We start from the raw sequence: 17,182 nt of genomic DNA, 5'->3' as shown, positions 1-17,182 counted from the left end.
AGTTAGTTTGGATTGGGCTGTTTTGCGTGTTGTTTAGTTGAGGTTTGGGAAAGTTGATTTTATAAAGAAAAGGTCGTAGGATGAACGGACGAGGCGGCTTCCAAGTCAAATAATCTTGGAACCAAAACAACGGCGGTCAATGTGGGAACTCGCAATTGCCAGATTTAGGTTCTGGAAACGGCTAGAGTTTGCAACTTTTTTTTTCAGCCAATGATTTTGTTGCATTGAAGCCATGCCACCCCCGCATGTGTATCACGTGCTAATTATCCATGAGGTAAACCAATAGGTTGGGAGCATAGTGATTGGTAGTTAATTCTTGTAGAGTCTTGGCAAATCCGTTTTGTCATCCCTTAAGAAAGCCGCAGAGCCGGTCGATTGCACGTTTTTTATCTTAGGCATGTCTGATCTAATAATCGCAATATACGCAACCTAATGTATTAGAACCCATAGTAGACCAATGATACAGGTTCGAAGGCATTAACCACCTCTATAGCATACTTGCGTGATATAAGAAGCGTATCACAAGCGTTCCCGACATTAACATTGTAGCTTAGCTTTCTTTAATGACTCGCAAGGCGGCAGCTTTGCTCCGCAAGCTCGGCTTTGGGCTTATTTCGTTGGTGGATATTATAGTTGCATAAGACTGATACTACCTAGGTACACTCAGCGATAGCGAAGCAGTTATGTGCTTGCGAATCAGCACGCGGAGAAGCAAGTCGATCTTTTCGCTAGAGCCGTGATGACTAGTATGTAAGATATTCTTGCATCGGAGCTTGGCAGTTTCGGCATTCAAAATACTACCTAGGTAGGATCTGAATTACACATAATAGTTGCAGTTGTACGGTTTACATACACTAAAGTAATAATTTTAGTGTGACGCCATCTACACATTTTAAACTTTAGATATTATGAGATATACAGTAGCGAACTACATAATTAGGCCTATTCCTATTATAGCCGTAGTGGGATCCATTCAAAGGGTCATCTCTCAAACAGTAACCCCGCCTGCCCGCTCCATCCGTTCTCTTAGCCTTATCGGGTGGACGATCTGAATGATAAAGCTGATAAAGCTTGGGGGTGGGCGCACCTTTCCCTCAGAGTGATACGATGAGGTGATGCAACACGGGATCAACTCTAAATGGTAGTGTAGCGCAGACGACGCAGGTAAGTGTCACATACATGTACATGTCTACCTAACATAACATTAGCTCTATATGTACCTACCTAATATATGAAACCATTCTTTTCCAAGGTTGTTGTTCATTGCTCTCCTCTGCTTCTCCTCCTGCTTCGTCGATGCGGGGCAGGCTGATGGTTACAAGTCAAACGTCAAATCATAAAACCTCGATTTTTCTAACTTTCCTGTCTTTGACGTTTTCGAGAGTACAAGTTACTCTCGTCTCTAATTTCTAGTGCCTGCCTAACATGTATTCCATAATGTTCAGCGAGGCGCTTCCGCTTCCGCTTCCGCCTCCGCCTCCGCCTCTGACTCTATCTGCGCCAGCTCGAGAGGAGACTGAAGGACCTAGGTTTCCCGTTTACTTACTCCCCAGCCTATCTCTGCCGTTTCGCCGAAGGCGACAAAGCTCTCAATCAAATCCCGGAAGTGCGCTAGCCGATACTCCGCCGTCTTTGAGTTCATCTCTAACGGACTCGATACCACCAAGTCCTACGAGGAGGCCTTCGATGCCCTCATTTACTTTGCCTACAAACTTATTTGCCAACTTCAGATCCAAAGGGAACCAGCCATCCTTAGCACCTTTGGATACAACTATCACTCGGACACAGCCCAACACTATTAGGTGCTCTACATGCGCTGCTGATTTCGCTTTCGCCTCGCAAATTGTAAGTAAGGGCTTTACAGGTCGATATGGAAGGGCATTCCTAGTTTCTCCCCCGGACGGACCATTGCGTAAACGCACCAAGGCTGGGGATCTTATCAATATTAAAATTGGCAAACCCGAAACTCGTCTTCTGGTTACCGGATCGCATGTCGTCGCAGATATCTCGTGTGCAATCTGCCATGCCAAGGTCGGCTGGAAGTATATAGACGCGAAGGAAGAGTCGCAGAAATACAAGATCGGAAAATATATTCTCGAGACTCAGAGAGTTGTTGTCTACCAAAACTGGGAAGATACCAAGGTTGGCGATACCCTCGACCTTGGGGTAGAGCAAAAAGGTATGCCAATGGAAGACGACGCAGAGCCCGTCATTTTCGACTCAGACGATGAGGATGAATGCGAGGACATATTCATGGGAACTTGGGATGCGGAAGCAGTTGCCAAGAGGAGAAGCCGGAAAGTCAATCGACGTCTTAAAACTACCTAACAAACGGCAACGGAACAACTGAAATAATTACGTGGAGTTTTTTTTTATGACGGTAATACCCCAGAATGGATTTATTGAGTGGTGGGCGAAGCACATCAACATCTCCTTCTGAGAGGACTGAATGAATCTTTCGTCGTATTGGGATTGGGCGGTTATTTGGTGTTCTTTGGTATGATCACATTACATGTGACATTTGCATTACATTCACATTGATACCCTCACTATGATAAGTCTGAGCCACGGTTCTATTCAACCATGGCTTCTGATTATAATATGTTTAATAACCGAATATGTATTAAGAAGACAACCACTGCATCGTTCTAAACAAAGAGAAAATCAATCCTTATTGTTGATTTAGAGTTGGTGCTGGTGCTAGTGCTGGTGCTTGCACCGACGTAGGTTTTTGACCAGCTGATAGTTCCAACGTGACCTAAAAAAAAATCTAGATTAACATCTCACATTCCGGCCACATAGTAGAAGCAATGGGGAATTCAAGACATACAGGGCCATCGTTTATCAAAGCAACTTCCATCATAGCCTGGAACACTCCGTTTTTTACTTTATCGGCCGCGTAACCTTGTTGGACCTTTTGGAAAAAGTAATCGTAGAGCCTCTTGGCCTCCTCTCCTCCCATCGCTCCGTGGAAGTCGGGCTTATTGCCCTTCTTAGTAGAGGCAAGTAGGGTAAACTGGGACACTGAGAAGTCATTTGTTAAACAATACAAACTCTCTTCCTCAAGGAAATATCAAAACTCACCGCACAGGACCTCACCACCGATATCCATCACGCTCTTTTTCCACTAATTGGTTCAAAATGTCGGTTAGACATGATCCATCAAGCACACGCGTATGAGACATTGGGAAGAAATGAAAGAATGGGATGCAAATATGTCACCATACTCTTCCCCCCGCATCGTCGTCCCACAGCTTCAGCTTTAACACTTTGGCTGCTAGGGAGTCTGCTTCTTTTTCCGTATCGCCGGGGGCCACTGCAGCGAAGACCAAGACACCCTTTCCGATGGACGACACGACCTCCTTTTCTACCGTTACGGAAGCGGATAGAACACGCTGTAGGATGGCTGCAGGAAGTAATATGAACGATTAACAACGGGTTGTGGCAGTTGTTTCGATTTCAAGTACACCAACCTTTCATCTTGGGCGATATGAATATTTTATAACGCTAATTGGCTCTGAGAGCCTTCCAAACTGGTGATATCGATATTGAAGATTGTGAGGTGGACTTATAAAGCGAACTGAGAATATATTTATTATTTATTACATATCTTGACCTCCAATCTCCAATTACATGGGTTTACCTAAGTGAGTACCTAACCTAACCTACTATGTACCTACTAAAGTAAGAAGGTAGGTACGGCGATGTTCAAGTCCCCACCATGTACCCAATGTACCTTCTAATGCCACGATTCCACCTGTCTGACTCTGTGAGCCTTGAGGAGTACAAGTGAGGGTACCTTAGGTAGACACAAGTTAACTATGAATCTATGATAGGCAAGTAATAAGGCTGGCTGTGGGCTGTGCGCCGTGTGCTGTAGGCTGTAGCTGCACCTAGGGCTGTGCTGAATGTGCTGAAATCGCAACCCTTCATTAAATCTTGGACTCATAAGAAAAGATTCAGCCTTCCAACTGGGCAACCAAGATAACAGATAAACCCTAGGTAGTCAGCAAACAAGAATGTTTTAGACATTACTCAAAATATTATCTCTTCCACTTCCTGCTGGCTGCTGGAAAAAACAAACGGAACGATCATTTTTTTTCCTCATTCATTAACATTTACGGATCTAAACCGTACCTACCTACCTAAGCCAGTAATAAAAGCCTTGCACTATTTCGCACAGGCTGCACTACACAGGCCAAGGTTTCACAAACTGCACACGCTACACACGCTAAAACCAGTGCGATACCGTTGAATGGTCTACGCTATTAAACTTTACTTACATGGTAGACTTTTTTTCGCCGTCGCCGTCGCCGTTGCCGTCACTGTCACCGTTACTACCACCGTTACCTAAGTACTATATTTGTCGCCACGTCCTGCAAAGTTCGCGAATACGACCTTCGTATCCGGCCCCTACCATAATCACCTCCAACCTCTTTGCTCCGGTTCTTTCCTGAGCACAAATCTACACAATGGCAGCAAGGAAGTTACAACAAGAAATAGACAAATGCTTCAAGAAGGTCGCGGAAGGCGTAGCCGAATTCGACGCCATCTACGAGAAGATCGAGCAGTCAAATAATACGGCACAGAAAGAGAAGCTGGAAGATAACCTCAAACGCGAAATAAAGAAGCTACAACGGTTACGCGACCAGATCAAGACATGGGCAGCCAGCAATGACATCAAGGACAAAGCTCCGTTGCTGGAGCATCGGAAGCTGATAGAAACGGTATGTGTTATTATATCAGACGACATTCCGCAAGCTATGCTATACTATAGTTAGTTGTACTACAGTTGGTATTATTGCTAACTTCTTTCCTCTATCTCGCAGCAAATGGAACGGTTTAAGGCCGTAGAGAAGGCGATGAAAACCAAAGCCTACTCGAAAGAAGGCCTCTCCGCAGCCGCCAAGTTAGATCCGAAAGAGCAAGCCAAGGTAGAAGCGGGCGAATTCCTAAGTAATATGGTCGACGAGTTGGAACAGCAAATCGAGGCACTCGAGGCTGAAGGCGAAGCGATACAAGCCACCATGAAGAAAGGCAAAAACCACTCCGCCAAAGCAGATCGCATGGCAGCCATCGAGCGCATAATCGAAAGGCATAAATGGCATCAAGGGAAACTCGAGTTGATTCGTAGATCGCTGGACAACGGAGGTGTCGATACGGAACAAGTGAACGATCTAGAAGAGAGCATCCGCTATTACGTCACAGATGGCACAACAGATGATTATATCGAGGACGAGGGACTCTATGACGAACTGAACCTTCAAGAAGAGGAAGATGTTTATGGTATGACCCAGGAGAATGATCGTGTCTCATCACAAGACACGCAATCTATACAGGAAGATGTTGCGGATGCCGAGTCGCGATCCGGTAGTCTACCTGGAAAGTCACGAAGTGTTGTCGATGCTGCTGCTGCTGCCGCCGGCCGGCGCCCCTCCGCACAGATGAAATCTCCTCTACCGACTCTAGCAACTTTACATAACCCCTTAGCCAACGTCACTAGTAGTAGTACCGCCAATGCAGGCATGAAGCCCGCGTCCTTACCAACACGACCAGCTGGGGAAGGATTGAAATATGCCTCGGCTGCTGCTGCCGCCGCTGCAAGTGATAAAAACAATGTTGGTATTGCGCCTCTCCCTCCTCCACCAGGCTCGCAATCAGTATCAACTACACCGGGCATCTCACCTTTACCGCCTGCTGCAACGTCTAGAGCAAGTGCTGCAAATTCGCCAAATATAGCATTCTTACAGCCAGCTCCATCGGAGCCAAAATCAGCAAGTTTGTCTATTCCAACCAGCGCACCTGAACCTAAGGTCGCGGAGCCAAGTTCCTCTACTGCTTCGAAGAAATCAGAGAAGGCATCTTCGAAAGCTGCAGGCAAAGCACCCGCCACTGCGGATCACGCTGAATCTTCGAAAGGTATATTGTATCGTATACGTAGTGTTTATATCCTACTAACCTGGACGTGTAGCGACTCGATCCAATGGCGTGGCTAATGGTGTCAAGCCTATCGAGGAGAAGGAAGAAGAGTCCATATACCATCTCCCTGCTTCATTACAAGATCTAGTAGAGTCATTCGAGGTGACGAAGAAACGCTCGCTACCAGTGAATAGCCCATCGCACTTACGCATGATGGCGGCCTCTCAGGCGAACCTGAATTCTATTGATGCATTTGACTCCGAGCCAACCCGGACATATAGACCTGATACCCGGTATCCCTCAGCTTCTGGGTATCCTCAGGAACCGCTCCCGATATTCGAAGACCCCCGGCTATACTCCCGGATAGAACCGGATACACTATTCTACGTCTTCTATTACAAGCAAGGGACTTATCAACAGTACCTAGCAGCTAAGGCGCTTAAGGACCAAAGCTGGAGGTTTCATAAGCAGTACCAAACTTGGTTTCAACGGCACGAGGAGCCAAAGAGCATTACCGAAGAATTCGAGCAAGGTACCTATCGCTTCTTCGACTACGAGTCGACCTGGTAAGTGTTTTGCGATTATTTATGTTAGCGCTGGTTTTCGACTTGCAAGCGTGCCTCTTTCACTCTTAGACGTGGCCTTATGGAACAATATTATTAACCCATCCCAGGATGAACCGTAGGAAGGCTGATTTTAAATTTGCGTATCGATTCCTCGAGGATGATGTATGAATATCCTGGTCTTTGCTACCGATCCTAGAGGAAATGGACGATCAATCGAGGGGGCCATTTGCCTTTCAGGGCTCACTGTATGGAATACACGGCGGTTGCTAGTTGAGGCAGAGCCATCACAAACAGTCTGCCTTTGCCTTAATATCTCTAAGGAAATACAAGAACAAATTATGTTCTTTCCCGATGAATTCTCCAAGATTATGCGATGCTGTGCGATGATCCCGAGTACGGAATAACGTGTTTGAGTAGCTTTACTAATGATTTTCTTAACAAATGAGACATTCGGTACCTCAAATAGACATAGTAGGTTCCCCTGGTAGCATATTCGCTTTGCTAACTTTTATCATCTACTGTTTTCAGCTGTTGTTTCGTTTCACCGCTCAAACTTCGAAGCTTAATGGTCTACCAGTTATAAGCCAAGTTGAAGAAGACCGGTAAAGTAAAAATCGGTCCCTAGGATACGCGCCGTTTTCGGCTGCGGCCTGCTCACGAATAAAATACGCGAGCAGCGTCCGAGTGGACGTCCAACGATCGAGCTGGCGTTTTGCTAGGATAGTCATTTGACTTTCATCAGGTCTCGTGATGTCTATGATTGGGCTGGTGATAGAGAATTTGAGGCTACAAACCGACCTATCGGATTTCTTCCCATAATGGCGTAGTCACAACTTGCCTAGGGTCGACTCACGGAGTACCAAACGGTTGGGTGCAGAGTTGCGCTGCTAGCATTATACCTCCGTTCCAAGTTTGTTTCTGGAAGGGCATGCGATTCGTGCTTGTCTTATACTAATCCACGAACGAAGCCGTTTATTTTTATTCTATTTTGTATTTCTTTCACCGCAAAACCAACTGCGGTGTCGCTCCAATGCCAATTCCAATATATAACCCAATTCCGCAAATGAGAAGTGTTCCCCGCGGCGTGTCCCGCTCCCATTTGTCCAGGCCCTCTATCGATCTCCGATGCAAAGCTACAGCAAGGGTTACCTACCCCTGGGCCAAGGCAACTTAATATGAGCTGTCTTGTGCATTTGCATCCAACGGCTCTCCATGGAACCAAACTCAACGGAAGTACCGAATCTTGGGGAAAGATAACATTTACCAGGACTACCCTCCCTCCCCCCCCCTCTTGCTGCTCTAGACCTTGTTGTTGTTGCCCGTTACGCCCAGGAAACCTCGTACCTATAGTAACAATACACTTCAAGGTAACATCAGTATGATGGAAACTAGCCGCTAATCCTTTCCTCTCTCTGTTCGTCCACATTGCATGCGTCTACCTAGTTTGCCGTAGCCGCACCCCTACCTAGTACAGAAACCGCCGCCCCCTCATTCGCACGGCAGTGTTCTCTTTATACACTGGGCTACAAGAAGTGTGGACTTCGCAATAGGTACCTAGCATGTCTAAACCCTGGAACAACAACAACCTTGCCCATTCTTTTCCGTTTTCGCGGTGAAAGTAAATTCTAATTTTGTCGTAAATCATCTTGCCCTTGCAACTCCGATTCCCGGTCTGGTTCCCATATTTTTTTTCCCTTCTCGTGACGACGTAGCACCAGTTATTGCTTGGGATTAGCTAGCGTAAGGGCAGCCATGGAGGACTATGCCGCTTCTCTTCTTAAACAGCTCACTGCCCGTTTGTATGTCCGTGATGAACAACAGCAACAGCAACAGGAACAGGAACAGCACCAGCACCAGCAGGAATCTAGACCCAGGACTGTTTCCTCCTCTTCTCCCTTCTTCCTAAACACGAGACCCGTCGCTATATCAGCCATGGCCCACCCGCAGACGCAGTTCGCGCAGACGGAGTTCACGGGGCCGTCCGTGCTGCGGGCGCGGCGGACGACGGTCGGGCGGGCGACGGCGAAGGCGCAGCTGCAGCGGATGAAGGACTCGGGGCAATACGACGCGTTCCGGGTCGACGAGAGGAAGAAGAAGAAGAAGGAGAAGGAAAAGCAGAAGGAGACGGAGAAGAAGGGGGAGGAGGGGACCCGTTGGCCGTGCACGCCCCAGGTCTACTGGGACAGCGACGTGGCCAAGTGGATCGAGGGCGCGTGCTACCTGCTGGCGGAGGAGTACGACGCGGAGATCGACGCGGCGGTGCGGGAGCTCGCGGACACGATTCGCGGCGCGCAGCGGGAGGACGGGTACCTGAATACGTGGTTCACGGTCGAGGAGCCGGAGGCGAGGTGGACGAATATCAGGGATAAGCATGAGTTGTACGTTTCGTTTCTTCCACCAGCCCTCCTCCTTTCCTTTATGCCAAGTTAGCGGTCTGGATCCATGGAGGGAGGAATGCTTGTTTGTTGGCTGACCTTTTGTTCGTGCTCGTATTCAAGGTATTGTGCCGGACACCTGATAGAGGCGGCGCTGGCGCATAGCAATTACTACAAGAACAATCTTCTCTTGGAGCCGCTGGAGAAGTATGTCCAGCTGATCAGTACAGTCATCGGCCCGGGTCCTGACCAGGTTAGTACCTAGTAATCTTCCTATCCTTCTTCGATCCTCCCCCCCTTTTTTTTTGGGTTACGAAGTCAAGAAACGATAGACTTACAATCAAGAACCCCCATGAAGATCTGTTTTTTTTTTTTTTTTTACTAATAGTCGGCGTAGAAACATGCCTATCCAGGCCATCCGGAGACGGAGCTCGCGCTCCTGCGCCTGTACACAGCGACGGGGAACGAAGACGCTTACAAGCTGGCGAAGTACTTCGTAGAAGAGCGTGGCAACCCGACCGGCCAGGATGGGCTCCCATACTACGAGTGGGAGCGGCGGCAGCGTGGCGAGAGTCCATATCAGCGCCCTGACAGCTACTTGATGCACGATAGTAGCTGGTACAACCAAGCTCACGCTCCGATCCTAGAGCAGAAGACTGTCGAAGGCCATGCTGTCAGGGCCATGTATCGTGAGTGCTTTTTCTTTCCTTGTTTTTCTTCTCTCGGAATGTGTTCCCCCTTTTCAGCCTTTCTTTTTCACGTCTTTCGTTTAATGGCGACCATTACCGGCTGTCGAGAGTATATGGCTGTTTGGCGATTGTGGGAGTCTGGGGCGTCTTGTTATCGAGATTTAAGGGGCGAGGTGCTTTCTATCAGCTAAGCGTTGGGACAATGGCGCTCCTGCCGACGCTGGAATTTCCACAGTAACAAGACTAACTATGCAAAAGCAAGTGCTAACATTAGTATCTTAGTTCTTACTGGTGTTGCGGATCTACTTTGCTTAGACGAGCTCGGAGTAAGGCCCTATGAGCACAAGAGCGAGTATTTCGAAGCCCTTACCAGGCTGTGGAACAACATGGTCGACAGGAAGATGTACCTCACGGGGGGGATCGGGTCAATGTGGCAATGGGAGGGCTTCGGTATCGATTACTTCCTACCGCAGGGCTCGGACGAAGGGGGGTGCTACAACGAGACGTGCGCGTCTATCGCTGTGATAATGCTAGCTGAGCGCCTGCTCCATCTAGACCTGAACGCGAAGTACGCCGACATAATGGAGCTGTGCCTCTACAACGCGGTGATGACGGGGCTGAGCCTGGACGGGACCGCCTTCACGTACGTGAACCAGCTCGCGAGCTCGGAGTCCGACAAGAGCCGCCGCGAGGACTGGTTCGACACCTCGTGCTGCCCACCGAACGTCATGCGGCTTTTTGGCTGCCTCGGCGGATACCTGTGGGACTACGGAGGCACCGGAAAGGGCGGCGACGCCTACATCAACGTGCATCTGTATACATCGGCCAAGGTAACGTTTCAGGTAGAAGACCAGCAGAAGCAGCAGCAGCAGATCATGCTGGAGCAGAAGTCGAATTGGCCGTGGGAGGGGAATACGCTGTTCGAGCTGCAGGCCCCGGCGTCTATAGGCGTGACTATCAGATTAAGGATTCCTTCCTGGGCGCGGGGGAACTTCACGGTACGTTCCCGGTTTTTCTTTTACTTTTCTTTTGCTTTTTTTTAATGTATTTGCGCTTGATTTACATACATACATACCTACCTACATAGTAAGGGGCGAGGGGAGGGGGCTTTGTTGTACCCCTGATGCAATGTCGCTAATGCCAGGAATCCAGCTCACGCCGAGCCACAAAGCAGCGCAGGTCGAGAAGGGCTACCTGGTCCTCCCGGCCGCTTACACCTCGGCGAATAGGGCCTTCTCGATCCAGATCGACGGGTTCGAGCCCCGATTCATCGCTCCCCACCCGTATGCCAATCAGAGCACGCTGACGCTCGCGCGCGGGCCGCTAATCTACTGCGTGGAGGATGTCGACAATGCATGGGAGCAGGACCACTTCCGCAACGTCGGGATTCGATCCGACTCTGCGGTAGCTGAGAGGGAAGAGGAGATGACGATAAAGAAGGTGGTGGACCATCACCACCACCATCACCAAATCGGGGAACGCTACGTTGGCCTCCGGTCGGTCGGTTGGATCCGCAAGGTCATAGGTGATCGGACCGAGTCGGGATCCGGCATCGAACCCGGTACATCCCTCGGCCAGACGGTGGTGGCTGAGGAGAAGGAGCTTAACTTCATCCCCTACTATCTCCGTGCGAACCGTGGTGGCAGGGGTCATATGAGAGTTGGGCTGTTAAGGGGCTAAGGTTTCTAGTTAGGAGGTAACTACGAAGTACTACTGCTACTATTATGTGCCTGGTATTATGAACATGGGGGGCGGGCGGTTTGGAGGGGCCAGAAAATAAAGAAAATAAGGAGAGAGAGGGGGGGAGGCTTAATGCTAAGACGATGAAGAACCCGAGACACCCGTGTCGTAGTAACATGGTTGGTTCCACTACTACCCAGTTTTGAAGTGCGTGGGATTTCTCGATAGTTACCGGGCAGGTAGTTAGTGGGGGAAAAGAAGAAGAAAACGTTGTTGGAATATAGTACGATAGAGCAAACGATTCGGCGCTATCGTCATAATCCTAACCCCTTGCATACCCCCATCGGGCAAGCTGCAGGTTCGGAGCCTTATCGCTACCTTGTCAGGTAGGTTGTGCGCAGCTCATGGTACGCTAGATTTAGTTGAAACTGGGAATCCGCGGATGCAACTTGATTATCTCAGCCTTTTTAATCATAGGTACCTATTCTTACATGGTCATTATTCTAGTTGGGTGGGTAGCTTCAAGATGGAGATGACGGATGGTGTCTTGAGATATACCTATACAAAGCTTGATTTTATATAGGTGGTGGTATCAAGGGGCTTTCTTGACAAGTCTTCTTTTTTTTTTTTCTTACGAGTTATTATTCGGCTTGGAGAAGAGCGAGACGGGGGTTAGCGAGGAAGAAGAGGGGGTTTACGAAAACAAGAATAATAGAAAAAGAAAAAAAAAGGAGCTAGGGTGGAATATACCAAAGTGTCCGCAGAGCAGGTCCGCAAAGACGACAACTACACAATACCAATCTTGGTTTTACCCATTTTTCTCCCATCAATGCATATATTCATTCCGACTACTCTTTCGCATACTCAACGGAAGTGCTCCGCGAAAAGAGTGTATACCTGGTAAATAGGTAAATAGGTAAACAGTATAGCCTTAACTTCCGCCAATCATTTCGCTTTCTGTATCGGTCCTCATTCGCAATCTTAACCCGAGTTCCTTCAGTCAGCAGCATGGATATGCCTCGAACACGCTTCAAGGTGAGACGGTCAAGCTTTGTCTCCTCGCATGCTTGGGCCAATGGCGTCCTCGTCTCCTCATTGATTTTACTCAATCGGTAAGATGTTCCGACGAGCCCTTGCTCTAAGCGCACCACCAACCTACCAACTTGGCCCTCCACGATCGTCAATGGCCTTCGCACCGAATGAGAATGCTTCTAGAAACCCGTGCCGTTTCTAGCCCGTAGTGTTGCATCAGGCCGGCCCAGTCTCGAGATTGGATAGTCGCACACATATAAGTCTGCGGCTTATAATACATCGGGAGACAAGCATCGTGAGTTCGATGGATAGGCCAGAATCTATCATACATCTATACCGAAATGGAAATGGGTAGCGTTACAGATGCAAGTAATTGGCGCAAGAGCCCTTCCCCTGGAAATGAGGCTCAAGAAAAGTATCAATGTCCTCGCTGTCCTAGCAGCTTCAAACGACCCGAGCACCTCAAGAGGCATCAACGCAGTCACGACGGCCACAAGCCGTTCGTCTGTTCCATCTGCTTGAAGCGATTCTTTAGGAGGTACATCACTGTTCCTTTAGAATTCTAAGATGAGGACTTACACTGATGTCTTCAGTGATATTCTAACCCGCCACGAACTGATGCACATCGCCGCCCAGAGAAACAGCCACGTCTTGAATCGAAAACGGGCCTGCACAGAGTGTGCGAGAGCGCGAGAAAGGTGTTCGAGGGATGAGCCTTGTCTGAGATGCTCAACCAAGTCTCTTCAGTGCTTTTATCCCGACGATACATCGCAAAGGTCTCATTCCTTCGGCAACGAGTCCTCAGCTGCCTCTGGGAGCGAACAGGGACAGATCGAGGACTACCACCGATATGAATCCCAGTGTTTGTCGATGCACCCCAAACAAGAAAACTTTGCAACAACATCAGCATCAAACCTTGTTCAAAGGAAGTCCGTTAATGAAGACGACGGCCCGCTTCGCGAATTCATACGCACACTAAGGTCCCCGGTTGGCCCGTCCTTCATGACGGATGCAGACCGTCCGTCAAACTTACCCTTCAAACCCTCTATTTTCCACCAAGACCATCAATCATCCGTTTCATCGCTTGCTACGCTGAGCGGCATAGCAGGCGAGCCCGGTGGTTTCGATCACAGGAGACTCAAGGCGGCGAGTCGTCAAGCCTCTCTGTTTGATCAGCCGGGAAATTCTCCCTTCGCACGCGCGGGCATCCACGACCCAATCAACCTCGGCGAAGGTCCTTTTGGACAAGCGCTGGGGGTTGGTGAATATTCCAATCTCTGCCCCTCGCCCATAGCCGTACCTGCTGAGCCGCCTTTCGACTTCCATCCCGAGGCTCCATTAGGCCCGTCGTCCGAAATGGGGCCTGGGACAAGGGTTAGCGGTAATATCGACCCGTTTTTGCCCATGCGTGCCGGTGGACATGGCGTGGTCGATCTCTCGGAAGCTAGTGCCCTTGCTCCGACGACGACCCCAACGACAACGAGTGCAGGGGCGGCACCGTTGTCGGGATTGTTGTCTATGTCTGATTTCAGGTCCAGACCTATCAACCTCAAAGCGTACGAAGTGATTGCAAGTAATTTCAAAGAGTTGTCGCTGGAGTTTGGAAGAGCGACCTCGTCGACTCACAGTAATGATATTTCGGAGTCCCAGCGCACTGCTCAGCACGAACTGCTTGTGAAACTATACTACGAGCACTTCAAGCAGCAGGCTTATTGAAACCGGGTTTGCCCGGTTGTGGGGGCGGGGGAGGCACGCACTTGTGCCGCTACGAGCGCGGGAGCTTAAGCTTGCCTGGGGTAAGAGTTTCGTAGCTCCTGTCAAGAGCCGCGAACCGGCGGCCAGAGGCGAGCGAAACCTCTATCCCTGCTACAGAGCCGCATTTGGAGAGAGCATCAATGGTGTGGTGTTACAACACGGGTTACTTCGCATGGTGCTGGGTTATGGACGCACAAGCACAAGGCTATTTCCGAATTGTTTGCCCCCCCCTGGTTTCGAGCATTCTCCAGCCTCGCTCGTGCAGATAGGTAGCCTGCTTCAGGTAGTCCATGCACGAAGGAGGCAATTCTGGATATAATATATACCTGTGGAACATACGAAAGATCGAGGTATCCAGGTAGGTACCTAACTCATTTTCTTACAATCCTTGGGCTAGGTCCGAAGGAGTTGTTGGTATTGACGTAACCTATGTGGCAAGGAGGAGGAGGAGGGCTGCACTACCGAATAATGGTTATGGTTTTGTTATGCACACTTAGTAGTCATCGCTTATAGATGTCTAACCAGCTCCTCGCGAATTTGGAAGCCAATGAGTTTTATCCCGTTTGTCTCGCCGTGATTATGGATTAGACGTCGTAGCAGCCCTAGGTACCTATTACTCGCTTTCCTGAGATATGTTTTCCTTGGATATGTGCATTCTGCACTTGCGTCGTCCTTAATGAGGCGAATAGCTTTCTGGCTCGTTACCCAAGAAGCTGTAAGGCAACTAACCCCATTACATAGCTGTAAATCTGACTGCAGAGTGCATTAGAAGCCTCGCCTCCTCCAATTATCTCCAACTTTGTCTCCAACGCATATATAATCGCGTATAATTGGAGATTTGTGCTATGTGCGAATGTCGTTTCTAAGTTGCAGATAATATATTACTTACATGTAATCATGTAAGGTACCTTGGGTAGGTAATGTACATAAACAAGATGTAAGTTGTAAGTAGGTACATTAATATTTTTACATTTAAGATCAACATCACATAGAGTTCGCGCGTTACGTAGCACTAAGTACCTCTCCTTGAGGTACCTATCACACCTTAGGAGGTTAGGTACCTTAGGTACCTGGTATTGAGGTATAAGGTATATAAGGTAGGTACCTAGGTAGGTATCGGAGGTAATACGTCGAGCGGGTGGAGACATGCTTATACATAGCGCTAGCTCTGTAAGCAAATAGCTCTTCGCATTTACTTTCTCAATTTCAATTTATGACTTTGTTTGTTTACAACTTCATCTTCATCTACAAACCCCAAAGAAAAAAATAAAAAAATAAAAAATTATAATCTAAATGGACGTGGCACCAATGTGATCTTGCCAACTCACCACCTGCATGGCTGCCCAACTGCTCCCACCCGTGTCTCGCGCACGACTATATGTACTTGAAGGTTGCCTTCTTTTTCAAGATTCTCTCAACCCGGTTCCTGAAGTGCCGCGATGACACGCTCTTCACCGAATTACGCTCCTGCGAAATGTTCCCTCCCCGCCTTGTGCTCTGCCTTAATTTTGGCTGAGGGACTTAATTGTCGGTTCCTGGATCGACATTTATCATATTTGCTATGTTTATCATGTTGACTGCTTGAGGGCTGAGGGACGCCAAGACCTGCAACAATGGGCGCGTCGTGGAATTTTAGCCTGCAGAATGCGGGAAAGCATCACTGCATTAAAACGAAACATAACAAAAACAAAATAACCAACCCGATGTCGATGGGGGAGCATCAAGGCGATATGCAATTCAGAGCTGAGCCTTGCCAATTCAACATCGCCAAATCGGGTTATTGATATCCGTAAGCCCTTTCTTTGGCTTTTCTGAATGTAGATTTCGGTCAGCTTCCTTGACCGAGTCTCGTGGGCCTCAGATCTCTATTAAGTGGGACGCAGCCGCAGAGAGAAGCCCATGCCTCTGTCTTGCAGATTCCCCTCAGAAGCCTCACTTCTGTCTGATATACATATAAGATCACTATATACGTGTCTGGGGCACGGGGCTAGAAGCGACGAACTACGACACCGCACCGTGGTCCATCAAATTCTCTCATCTCTAATTTTTTGGGGGCTGGTCGAACAGCGAATCGCAGGCAAGCAGAAGTGCTGCGTTGGCAAGGCATTCGGTAGGCGAACTACGGGTTGCCTGAAAGCAAAGGATAATAATAAAAATACTAGAGAAGTGTCGTAGTTCGCAGCTTACATTCTATTCGACAGCTCATCCCTATTGAGGCTGAAGTCATACCCTTCAGTGGCTGTGTCGTACGTGTCTTACAGGCACCAGCGACGACTAATGTCGTACAGGATTCATCGAATGCCCTCAAGACGACCTTCGTGACGTCCACAGATCCCCGGAGGGGTCACAGCATTGCCTTAACGGCTAACCATCAGCGTTTGGTCGTTGATATTGCTTACCCCAATGAATCCACAGGGTGTTACCGCCGTGGGCTACTAACCACGCTTAACCACGCTCTGCTTTCAGCTCCATCTACCAATCCCGTCTCGTGATCTTCCGCTAATTCGCTCGAATGCTTACACTTGCGCATATGTTTCCACATCATATTGCACTTGTCAGCCTTACCTATGAGAGTAGAATGCATTCATGTGCCATACCAGTATCTGGGCTGAACTCTTCTTGGCCAAATGGTCCACATTTAGGTGGCATTGCCTCAGAATGCTATGCACCCTCTCTTCCAGAGTCCGCGGTCCATGCCAATTGCAACCGACAGGATACATTCACCGAACCCAAACAGGATGTCTCACTTTGACGTTCCATAAGACTTGCATCATACCCTGGAACAACTCGAAGACTAATTCGCAACGTGCATGTCGCTTAGTTGCATTCCCGCGAGCGGAGGGCCGGCGGCCTCGGTGTGGTTTTATTCATTAACTGCCAAACACATAATAACTCGGATGCTATCCGAGGCGTTCTTATGCATTGCCCAAGGACAATGCCACTATTTGCTATGAGCATGTGTTTTCGCTTGTTGTCTAAAGTTAAACACTGGCCTTTTGCGTCGTGCCGGAAGGAACTGAAATCCTCAGCAGGACATCTATTGACGCATCTCGGGACCCCGACTGAACTCAACGTCCGCCTCACCTAGAAAAGTATGCAGTTTGAGCCTTAATTGTCCTATCGACGCAAGTTGACTGCTGTTGTACTAATAGATGATCACCCTGTA

General features: G+C 48.7%; 5 protein-coding genes across 5 annotated transcripts; 4 read left to right on the top strand and 1 right to left on the bottom strand.

The window, feature by feature from the left end:
• The first annotated feature begins 1,088 nt into the window (after positions 1–1,088).
• On the top strand, positions 1,089–2,668 carry F4812DRAFT_428058 (yippee-domain-containing protein). Its single transcript, XM_047934159.1, has one exon. The coding sequence runs from the start codon at positions 1,426–1,428 to the stop codon at positions 2,326–2,328; it is 903 nt and encodes a 300-aa protein (XP_047790223.1). The 5' UTR covers positions 1,089–1,425; the 3' UTR covers positions 2,329–2,668.
• Positions 2,669–3,683, bottom strand: F4812DRAFT_428057 (D-Tyr tRNAtyr deacylase-like domain-containing protein; the record flags this gene model as incomplete). Its single annotated transcript, XM_047934158.1, has 5 exons — positions 3,474–3,683; positions 3,228–3,406; positions 3,085–3,127; positions 2,831–3,024; positions 2,669–2,758 (listed from the first exon to the last, which is right to left on the bottom strand). Exons 1-5 carry the CDS (start codon positions 3,478–3,480, stop codon positions 2,672–2,674), a joined length of 510 nt encoding a protein of 169 aa, XP_047790222.1. The 5' UTR covers positions 3,481–3,683.
• A 528-nt stretch (positions 3,684–4,211) lies between these two features.
• On the top strand, positions 4,212–6,843 carry F4812DRAFT_381973 (Not1 N-terminal domain, CCR4-Not complex component-domain-containing protein). The gene is made up of 4 exons (XM_047932039.1): positions 4,212–4,727; positions 4,830–5,919; positions 5,972–6,485; positions 6,593–6,843. Exons 1-4 carry the CDS (start codon positions 4,473–4,475, stop codon positions 6,651–6,653), a joined length of 1,920 nt encoding a protein of 639 aa, XP_047790221.1. The 5' UTR covers positions 4,212–4,472; the 3' UTR covers positions 6,654–6,843.
• A 1,231-nt stretch (positions 6,844–8,074) lies between these two features.
• F4812DRAFT_381763 (glycoside hydrolase family 127 protein) lies at positions 8,075–11,870 on the top strand. Its single transcript, XM_047932036.1, has 5 exons — positions 8,075–8,863; positions 8,984–9,113; positions 9,258–9,549; positions 9,808–10,547; positions 10,702–11,870. The coding sequence occupies exons 1-5, from the start codon at positions 8,238–8,240 to the stop codon at positions 11,227–11,229; spliced, it is 2,316 nt and encodes a 771-aa protein (XP_047790220.1). The 5' UTR covers positions 8,075–8,237; the 3' UTR covers positions 11,230–11,870.
• A 551-nt stretch (positions 11,871–12,421) lies between these two features.
• Positions 12,422–14,437, top strand: F4812DRAFT_381730 (uncharacterized protein). The gene is made up of 2 exons (XM_047932034.1): positions 12,422–12,799; positions 12,855–14,437. The coding sequence occupies exons 1-2, from the start codon at positions 12,603–12,605 to the stop codon at positions 13,975–13,977; spliced, it is 1,320 nt and encodes a 439-aa protein (XP_047790219.1). The 5' UTR covers positions 12,422–12,602; the 3' UTR covers positions 13,978–14,437.
• Positions 14,438–17,182: the final 2,745 nt, after the last annotated feature.

Source organism: Daldinia caldariorum, assembly GCF_022478825.1.
Source record: "Daldinia caldariorum strain CBS 122874 unplaced genomic scaffold F4812scaffold_8, whole genome shotgun sequence".
NCBI lineage: Eukaryota > Fungi > Ascomycota > Sordariomycetes > Xylariales > Hypoxylaceae > Daldinia > Daldinia caldariorum.
Note: the sequence above shows the minus strand (reverse complement) of the source record. Positions and strands in the feature narration are given on the sequence as shown.